At 45.3% G+C, this 9997-nt stretch overlaps 3 protein-coding genes across 3 annotated transcripts in view; 2 read left to right on the plus strand and 1 right to left on the minus strand.

The window, feature by feature from the left end:
* LOC104289506 (chromosome unknown open reading frame, human C6orf132) overlaps positions 1–876 on the plus strand; it is a 10611-nt gene extending 9735 nt beyond the window's left edge. Inside the window, exons 6-7 of the mRNA XM_009888460.1 lie at positions 27–429; positions 771–876. Coding sequence (XP_009886762.1) covers positions 27–429; positions 771–876 — 509 coding nt within the window. The remainder of the gene's footprint in view (positions 1–26; positions 430–770) is intronic.
* Positions 877–7057: 6181 nt separating this feature from the next.
* Positions 7058–9679, minus strand: WDR77 (WD repeat domain 77). The gene is made up of 8 exons (XM_009888462.1): positions 9659–9679; positions 9508–9529; positions 9255–9325; positions 8816–8870; positions 8483–8554; positions 8271–8379; positions 7750–7818; positions 7058–7537 (listed from the first exon to the last, which is right to left on the minus strand). Exons 1-8 carry the CDS (start codon positions 9677–9679, stop codon positions 7378–7380), a joined length of 579 nt encoding a protein of 192 aa, XP_009886764.1. The 3' UTR covers positions 7058–7377.
* A 45-nt stretch (positions 9680–9724) lies between these two features.
* Positions 9725–9997, plus strand: part of ATP5F1 (ATP synthase, H+ transporting, mitochondrial Fo complex, subunit B1) — a 4892-nt gene continuing 4619 nt past the window's right edge. The window contains exon 1 of the mRNA XM_009888463.1: positions 9725–9738. Within this exon, the coding sequence (XP_009886765.1) occupies positions 9725–9738 (14 nt within the window). The remainder of the gene's footprint in view (positions 9739–9997) is intronic.

A 9997-nucleotide genomic window follows, 5' to 3' on the forward strand; every position in this document is an offset into this window, starting at 1 on the left:
CTACGGGGGCAGCCATGAGCCACCAGCCCCGCTGCCCTCGGAGAAGAGCAGGAGGAATGGCGACTTCATGCCCCAGTACCCAGACTACACCAGCTCTGCTGGTTACTTTGGCCGCTGCCCGAACCCCCGCCCACTGATCAAGAAGCGCCTGTATGTCTCTGAGCCCGACAGCTCCTACCCCCGGGCAGCTGCAGCCCCCCGGGCCACGGGCACCGTCTCCTACAGCACTGGGGGTTACAGCTCCCCGGCCGGGGAGGGTGCCCGCCGCCTCGGCTCTGCCCACAGGAACAGCCCCACGAGTGCACAGGGAAGGCGGACCTCCATCGATGCTGCTAGGAAAGCCGCGCCGTACGGCAGCACTGCAGCTGACGCCAAGTACAAGGGGCAGAACGGGGATTTCTCGCCCGCCAGCACGGTGGCAGCCAGCAGGTATGTGTCCTCTGACCTGCCCCTTTCCCTGTCCTCTGTGTCCCCTTGATTTGAAGGAGAGGGGGGCTGAGCCCTGGGCTGGCCCCGGAGCAGCGTGGAGCCCCAGAGAAGTCCCACCACTTGGGTTCAGGGCTGCGGCTGTTCCATGGGTCCTCTCCGGTCCCAGCCATAACCCTGCTACCCATCGCCTTCTCCTCGACATGTTCCTCAAGGGAGACACGACACAATATGAAAGTCACTTTGCTCCAGTAGGAAACAAAAAAAGAGAAAATATTGTAATTTTGAATAAAAACAAAGAGTTTCCTCAGTTTTCAGTGACTTTCCCTCTGTTTTCCCTCCAGACCTGCCCACGGCAGCTTGCAGTACGGTGGACCCACCAACACCTTCACAGTCAGGCCTGGGGCACGGCAGCCCATCTCCTACGCCTACCAGAGCGGCCAACGATAGGCTTGTCCTCAGGGCTGCTCCACGACCTTCGTCTGGCTGGGAAAGGGTGAGAAGGTGCCTGGGTGGGTTGTTTCCTCCATGGGCACCAGGGATGGTCCCAACCCAGCCAGCAAACGCACTGCTTGAAACTACTGATGGAGAAGGCGGGGAGTCAACCTGGGACTTGGACTCTTCTCAAAAGACTGTCATGGAGAGTAGTTACTACAGAGGACTGGCTTCTGTCTTCTTACGTGAGCAAACACGGTTTTCCTTCTCCTATTTCCCCCCCTGTAGTATTTTCAAAATTGCAGCCTGATGGGTCTTCTAAGAAAGTCAAAAAGTGTCCTTAGTTCTCTTTAAAAAGCATCACAGCTGGAGAGATTGTCTTGTTTGTTTGTTTTAGTTGGTTTAAATCCCACATGCTTAGGAGCAGGGAGAAACCAACTGGGAGATGTGCATAATGGAAGCAAGCCAGCGTATAGCTAAATGTAGGGGAATTAAAACAAGAATGTGGGGCCAATAAGACAGAAGTAATTCAGGATGTCTGGAACCTAACCTCTTCTGTCCCTACCTCCTTCAACAGCCTTGACCAAATCAATTATGTCAATGCCTTAAAAACAGCTCCTGGCTTTCCATGCCTGTCCTGCCGAGCTGGGGGCAGCTCCGCCGCAAAGGTCTGAGCCCCCTTCTCCAGGGAGTGACCGTGGGGGGACTCTGGGACCGTGGGCCCTTGCTTTCCTGTGCCTTTTTGGTCACCGTAAATGTTTCCGTTGGTAATTCTTCCTCACGGAAGAAGGCTGTGAGGCGTGGATGGCTGGCTGTAAAGCACTTTGGGGCCTTAAGACATTGAGCAATCCTTTACCTGTGTCAGCTGGTGGGTGTCAGCAACTCACCGCAACATGGTGCTTTCCTTGAGGGGTCTCTTACCACTTCATATCCACATAAACCCCACCTCTAGAAGCTAAGCCACGTAGTCCTTATAAACTGTTACACCGAGACTTGGCTTTGGTTTGTCTGATTTGGGGGACTGAGAACTTAGTTTTGGTGTGACTGTGGAGTATTCGGTGCTCCGGGCCTGTGGAATGTCTGCAGTGACATACCCAAAGGACACAGCTCCCACTGTTCCCACCAGCGCCTGCCCGGGTGCTGGGGCGCGTGCCAGCCTGTCTCTGCCTCCTGCCAGTGCCTCTGGAGGAGCCAGTGGCGGCGATGCGGTGGGGTGGGAGATACGAGTAGCCTTAAAGAGGGTATTTTATACTCCAGAGCGAGCAATGCAGTCTCACGATAGCTGACCAAAGTTTTGAATAGCCGACTTCCTGAAATAAGATATATATAATCTTCCTCATAGGTAAACTTGCTGAAAATCACTGTAAGATAAGTGTAAAAACTTGTAGAGAATGTTTTCTAATCACTGACAAACTAAAAGCACTTTGAGACATTAGTCTACTTTTATGGAAAGCACTTTCTATTTTCAATGCTATACAATACCGTTAGTTCTGCTCCAGCTTATCCTGCATTGCACGCACGTGTGCATTTGCGCATGGACGCAGATTTTGCTCTACAATTCAACTCAAAATTCACTGACAAATTTTCTTTCCCAGTGGAATTTTCAAGAGAGTTACCTTGATGTTAATGTCATGTCTTTGACGTTCTACGTTTTATGTTATTTCCAACTTTACCTAATAATTTAATAGCTGTTTCAAATATTGCAGCAGCTTCAAAGTATTCTGAACTTTACTTTGCTGTGAATAAAAGGAAAACGCAAATACCATAATCAGTCTAATAGCTAATTCAAAGGGCGTTTTTATGCCAGTAAGTCACAGTTACTTGGAAGACTTCCAGACATGCTCACACCAGCCAGTAGTGAAATAATGTTTTAAATACCTGGGTGCTGGGTTTAAAAAAAAAAAAAAAAAAAAAAAAGTTCATGGAGAAAAGTGACCATGGAGCAACTATCTGGTATTTAAGTGTACCAGTGTCATGTAGACTACCCCCTCCCATGCCCCGTAAAACATGGAAGATTCTCTGTGCGAGGAGCATCTTGAGGATTCTTATTTATCGATGGAGGTACAGCCGTGATACTGTTTGAGTGGCTTTGGGGACATGTTTTAGTATTGGATGAAGTTTCAGCAGTTTTCACTTGAAACAAAACAAAGAACCCTCTCTGATAATGTTGCAACCTAATTGATTTTTCTTCCTGATACTTTTTTTTCCAAAATAATAACTGCAAATTAATTCTCAAAAGCGGTTTTAAATCTGAAGGCTTGTTGGGAGACTTCAGTTTAAGATTGACTTTGCCTAGAAATGGGTGGTGTGCCCTCAAGAAGTCTCCTAAATTTGGGCATATCCCAACACAAGTTTGTTTGGTTTCTTCTTTTGGTGTTTCTTTATTTGTTTGTTTGTTTAGGGTTTTTTTAGAGCAAAATGTGAAACTCCACTGGTGGCACTTGCTTTGAATTTCATATTTACTATTTCACCCAGACATGCAATTCATATGTAGTTGTAATACGGTGTTATATAGTGTGGAGCGTCTTGTTTCTAGCAGACGTGTATTTGTTTATATTAACTATTAGAAGCATGATAATGTAAGTCAGGTTTATGAAATAGCCATTATTCATTCAAAGAACACCCATTCTTGGAATGCATAGTGGCCTACGCTGTAACTAAATCAGGTAGGACTCCGCTTACAGCTGTAAAACTGGTTAGCATGAATGTTTTAAGCAGCGGAACTCTTCTATTCTTTAAACTTTCTGGGCTATCCCTGCTTCTTTTGAATGCATAAAGCAAAATTCTAGTACTTTGGTAACAACTACCCATTTATGCTGGGGCCACTGGGAACCGTTTATGTTACAAAGAAAGCACTGTCAGTGCGGTTGGCAGCCAAAGCTCTCCTGGAGAGTTAAATCGAAATGGAGAGGGAGGACCGCTGGGCTGCAGGGATGGGAAGAGCTCCCTCCTCCTCCGCCAGGTAACTCTGTCGCGACAGCACACGGAGAAACTGCACTCCCATTCCTCTTTCTTCTCCTTCTCCCACCTCAGTTTCGCTATATAAATTCAGCAATAGAGGAGGAAGAAACTGAGCAAAGCAACTGACCTTACTGCCCAGTGCCAGTGCTGACAGCGATCTCGGAGCCTGACAATGGAACTGCTCTGCTTCAACCCTCTCTGATGCAGTATGGTCATTCAAGTCTCCATACACCTGAAATTATCCCCTGCAGCTGCCTCTTCCTCAAAAGTACCCGCTAACGTAGGATAACTGATAGCTTTACTTGTAAAGCGTTGAACAAAGTCTCTTATTTATGAATGCCATTGAACACTGACCTTCTTGCATTAAATATGTCTGGACGTATTGTTTTATTACCTGTGTGTGGTCTGACTTTACTTAGTATTGCTTAAGTGGCCCATCTGCTCTAAGATGAAGATCTTTGCATGTAAGATTAAAAGGACAGGGAAACAGCTCAAACTGGCCTCCCCCAGTCTGAATTCCAGCTTGCCTAGGGCTTGGGCCCATTTCTACTTACCAGTTGTTGCTATAAACCCGGTGGCAATTTAAGCGTTTTTTAGGAGGCTGATGAAGGAAGGACGGGCAGCTAGCCCGAACTGCCCCGTCGCCCCAGAACGCCCCTCACACCCAGCTGGTTCGGCAGGCTGGCAGGGCAGCTCGGGCAGTTCAGCCTGCACTGCTTCTATAAATAGTTCTTGGGTTTGAGCTTTTCATTAGTAATGAAACTTGCATACTTATTTGCAAGTCCCAACTAGAATGTTGTACTTAAAACTGAAAGCATAGTGTAAGCAATGCAAGCAGCAACATAAAAGGCAGGCTCGTCTTCATACTTAGTGGCTTATTCTCCCCACTGCTCAAAATTATATTTATTTGCATTCTCACCTCTTTAATCGAGCTCTGCCTACAGAACCAGGTTCTCCGGGAGGGAAGTGTGCAATGTCTATCTTGAAGCTTTCACTCTAGCCACAGCACATTTATAGACATGTCCCAAGCCTGAATGGCACGTAAAGAAATCCAGGCGGTGGGAGCGTACCGCAACACCCGGAGAATTCTCCAGTTCCTTTGCAGATAGCTACTAAGTCAACAAGCCTTGATGTGGCGCTGCCAGTGTTTCTGCCGCGCTGCCTGCACAGTGGTGTGACTATTCAATAGATATCTGTAGCCTTGCTAGCGATGGTACAATCAACAAGGAGTCCAGCTCCTAGATAAACTGTCACTCTTATGATGGTGAAAAACCCCAAGTGTAAGTGGTAAAAAATGACTAGATACTCTTAAAAGAAATGTGCAAACGTTTTGGGGGGAAGCTGCCTTGCCACTTGTCAGGCTGGCAGCCGCTGCCCTCCTGTGGCAGAACATAAAGCTTCACCTGAAGATTTCCCAGATGCTGAAGCATTTTTTTGTGCTGCCACACTAAAAGTCATTAAGCAATCATAAAAGCGGGCTTAATATATCAATAATGTCCTGTTGTCCATATACGCTTCACCTTCCACCATTATGCTTTTTGCCACGGGCTGTTGTGTTTTGCTCACAGGGTGGCAATGTGAGAACCTTAACGTGGTTTAATACTTGACATTTGAAACTTTTCTTTTTAGCTTTGCACAACAGAAGCCCTACTTCAAGTTTTGGAAAGAAACGCTTCCTGAAAAGAAGCAGGACTTACAGCCTGCCTTGCACTAGTGCTGAAGAACGAGAGTACCTTAGCATTAAAGTAATACGGTGCACATTTATTTACGAACGGTTTTAATTTCAGGTACTGAAATTCACGCTGTGTGAGCGATCCCAGCTGGCTCTTCAGTACTACAGAAGTGGCCCGGTGAAACGTACACCCAGGTACAAATGAAAACTATGATTTATTTAAAAACTGTCTTCCACTTTTTCCAAGACAACTCCTTTCACAAGCAGCACGAGACCTGTTTCAGTTTTCAGAACACCATCAGAGGTCCATAACAGGTAACTTTTTTAGTTGTTTGAGGGGTACTTTTGAGGAAACTTGTCAGTTTTTATAATCATTTACCTTTTCCTTGTCAAACACTGCTCTAGATCAGGAAGTTTGCTCGGTAAACACCTGTATGACATGAGAATTAAAAAAGCAGCAAATGAGGTTTAAAAAGAGCATGAGAAAAGCACAGAGCCTGGGAAAGGTTACTCTGCCTAAAAACTAATTGTGGGCTCTGTGTAATTTGGATCAACTAAAACCTATGTTTATGCAGGGATGAGCCCAGTGGAAGCAGTGTACACTTTAGCGTTGCTGTCACGCTAAAGCAGGAGTAGCATTCATTTCAATAGGATTTTTTGTCTCGTTAGTCAGGACCTGCTTTATTCTGTCTAGGAAATACTGGGCCAGACCAGGCCATATCTAGAGCAGTGGCAATGCATGCAGAGCAATGATTTTTTTTCAGTTAAATATGTTCCAGGGAAACAGTTTAGTTTGACAAGTGTGTGGTACGTTACAAAAAACACCTCTAAGGATGATGTGGAGTCTGTTTGGGGGATTATGGGACCGCCTGGTCCCCTCAGTCTCCAACACAAGTCACTCACCACAAGTGCATGAGGAGTCTCACTTATCACTAAGCAGAGTCTGTTTATAGGAGCAAGCAAATGACAACTGAAGTCCTTAGTCCAGTTTTTCCCTTACATAAGCTTTTGTTCACAGGTCTTAGCTTTGAATAAGTTGTCTTCAGCACAGAGGAGATGAAACGTGGTGTCAAACAGCACAGCAACCGCTAACTTCTCTTGGCTTTCAGCACGCGGCAGTACCAGCCCCTCTGAGCGGGCCTCGGCTGGCTGCAAGCCGGCGTGGAGATCGCAGGGCGCAGGATTTCAGCACAGGTCATGCACTATCATGAAGGTGTTTAATTACAGGGCTGCAGCTGGGATCCTTATACAGCACACATGGCTCCTCACACCGAGCAGTGGTGTTCCAGTACCCATCAAGGGAGCAGAAGCGCACGACAAGTGCTCACCGTAGGATCCACACTAGCAGATAGTGAAGACCAACCCTCTAAACCACACACTGCATTAAGGACAGCAGTGGAACCCCTTCTGGCCTTTAAATGCTAACACATCTTCCCATCCAGTTACAACAATTGATTTACATAACAAAGAACTCTGCTCAAGAGTGATGCTCTCGCATCCAACCAATATGAGAGGCGGTGTTCTTAACCTCCCCCAGAAATATTTATCTTAATTCCATGGATGGTTTGGAGAACTGAGGGAGGAATTGAATGTTTTTGATTTTTATTTTTTTTAAATTATACCTAATTCCCTATCTCTCCAAGTCTCCTCTGTGCCTGAAGTCAATTTTTTTCTGAGTAAAATACTGAAGTCTCATCACAGGTGAAGCCAGCTCCTGAGGAGAGGGTAAAGCTTGGTTTGTAACTAACTTATGCCTAATTCAATATTACTACAGGAACTTTCTTAGTCACAACAGACCATACCCGCTCCAGTTCACACACACCTTTGACTTCAGCAGAATCAAAGTAATGCCAGGAAGGAATTTGGACCATGAGTTTAAAAAACTATTCTTTTACACAGTTGACTCCAGAAGCTTCACCAGTTGGTATGGGGACAGTGTGATGTAAAACCTGATGATCCCATCCAACTGTAGTGAGCAAGGCATTGTCTGACGGAGACCACGATAAGCCTTTTACAAAGTCTCGATGAGAACGGTCTCTGAACCTGGAAAACATGAACACTCCATTAGCCATAAAGCTTTGTCACTAAGAGTTTATGGCCTTGTGCAGTTCCTAATTGCTAGTTTGTTGGGATGATGCTCCCCTATTTAAGGAGTATTTTCATCTTCCACTCAGCATATAGATAAATAATTAACTTAATGAGAAGTTAAGATGACAAACAGCTACATTAGTGAATACATTCCGTCTAGTACTTACACCTCTGAGAGGTCTGAGTCAAGAACAGCTACTGAACAGTCTTCACTGATTGAAGCCAGTAAGGGTGAACTAGAGGAGAGAGATGAGACCATGGTTAGAAAAACCTAATACAAGAAAGCTTCTTAGGGATAAACTTGTGAAAAGCACACTTCTTTGTGAGCCTGACAGAGGTACAGTGAATTAACAGACAACAAATCTGACAAAAATGTTTTCATCATCATTTGGCAGGTTGCCAGCACACTAAGAATCTTCTATTAGCATCAGAAAGCAAGTAATCATTCCTCAGGCAGAGGTGACTGTAATGAGAAAAATCCCCACAGTGAGTGGGTCAGTAATTCTGCATACTGCAAGTGTTCTCGTGTATATTCACACACTTGTCAAAAGTGAGACGTTGTTTGGTTTACTCTATTATTCACTATTGATCTTCTTGAAAAAGAGACCAAAACTGGTACTCCCATAGGTTTTACTCTAAAAATAAGTGTATGTAGTCACATGTTCCATGCCAGTATATCAGACTGTACCTATGTGTAGAAAATGCAAACCCCGTGATACTTCGAGCATGCACAGTGGAGCTGAGGGCAGAGTCAGGATTCTTTGTGTCTACTAGTGCAACTGTTCCATTTTCATCACCTTTAGGAGAGAAAGGGAGAATGAAGTTATTAGTAAAATTGTCATGTGAAAAGAAAGACCTTGATTTGTCTGGTGAAGGTCAAATAATAAGATCACTTCTTACCCAAAGCAAAGATGTCGCTTTTCTGTGGATGCCACATGACTGAGGTAGGGAGGTGATTACAGGCACTGCAAACTGTAAATAAATTGGGATGAGCATGAAAAGAGTTAGTACAAAGATACTCCTGTATTAGCTCAGTTAGTGCAGTAGCAGTGCTAAAACAAATATTTAAAAGCTTATTGTACTTCTGTGATAGTACTGGGTTTTAATAGGCTTTTCTGCCCAAACGGTCAGATCGCTAGATTTGAAATTAGATGTAGTAAAGTCAGGCATAAAATCATTTATGTCTTCCAGCAAAAACTCATACACAAGCAGCGACTGCATACAGGAACATACCAATTCGAGTAGCTGGTTTGGGGCATCTGGTGTCCCAGAGTAAAGTTCTGCTGTCCTATAAATCCAAAGTGAAGAGAAGGTTTTTACAATTTCTTTGTGGCAGGGGGTAGCATAAACTCAGATTCACTGCAGAACTGCTACTGACCCACATTCAAACCCACACCACCTCTTCCTTTGTGTTAAAATGATGCTGCCGTTAACTGCAAGTTTGGTCCTTCAGTCATCCCCACGACAGAGCTGTGAGCTCCCACATTTTAATACAAACCTGTAGAAATCATCTTGGTAAGCTGACTGGCAACGTATCAGACTAACGTTTAAATAACATGGGCATGCAGCTTGTAACACAATAGGTGGTTTCTCAGTAAGTGCATTTAACTGTAAATAACTAAAGCTAAGTCTCATTTTTATCGGGTAGATTTAGACAGAAATCAAGCTTTACCTCAGCACAGGACAGGAACACGGTGTCCTTACCAGGACAGGAAGCCACACATGCCACCGAACCGGAGTGAGCTACCAAAAGCACAAAAGGATAAAGAGCCTCAAAGACTGTATCCAACTTTCCCGCATATTCCCAAGGACCTCTGAAGGCACCACAGTATAATAAAGGATAGTTTGTGCCCAGATAAAGGGTTAGCTTTTACTCAGCGATAGCCAACTGCTTCCTACCAAACTGATGAGGTGCCAAATCCAACCAGAGCCACTGCGGTCACGTCCCTGTGACACGCGACAGCTTGAGACAGCCTCTCCAGACAAGAGTCAGTTACAAAGGGGCTGGGGGGGACACACGGGGGACACGACGATCAAACAAAATATGGCCTCTGCCGTGGCTAGAGATCACAATACCAGATCTCCAGAGATCGGCATCTCCGATGAGCTGTTGTTCAAAACAAATGTGGGTTAGGAGATGACATGATCATATGCAGGTGGGAGAAAGACTTCAGTGTAGAAGAAATACTCTAAAATACGCTCAGAGATGCAAGGCAAACTAGCCTTATACCACTCAGTTCGTGGTAATAAATGAACTACAGACCAAGAAATAAGGCTGCACCGGAACCTTCACAGATTGGCACACATTAGATCATGGCCCCAAGCGTGGTTTGGCAGACGGCTGATAACCAGCGATGCTGCAGGACTGAGCTCAGCCTGCAGCAACCAGCGAGGGGCCAGGAGGAGCGGGGCGAG

This window comes from Charadrius vociferus, unplaced genomic scaffold (genome assembly GCF_000708025.1).
Source record: "Charadrius vociferus isolate BGI_N301 unplaced genomic scaffold, ASM70802v2 scaffold1077, whole genome shotgun sequence".
Classification (NCBI taxonomy): domain Eukaryota; kingdom Metazoa; phylum Chordata; class Aves; order Charadriiformes; family Charadriidae; genus Charadrius; species Charadrius vociferus.

Excerpts from the sequence above, each read along its gene's own strand:
- WDR77 (XM_009888462.1), bottom strand. The coding sequence starts at position 9,679 with ATGCCGATCTCTGGAGATCTG. Across the intron at positions 8,871-9,254 it reads TGTTCCTGTCCTGTGCTGAG|GACAGCAGAACTTTACTCTG; the intron begins GTAAAGCTTGAT and ends TTGGATTTATAG. Across the intron at positions 7,819-8,270 it reads TTTGCATTTTCTACACATAG|TTCACCCTTACTGGCTTCAA; the intron begins GTACAGTCTGAT and ends TCTCTCCTCTAG.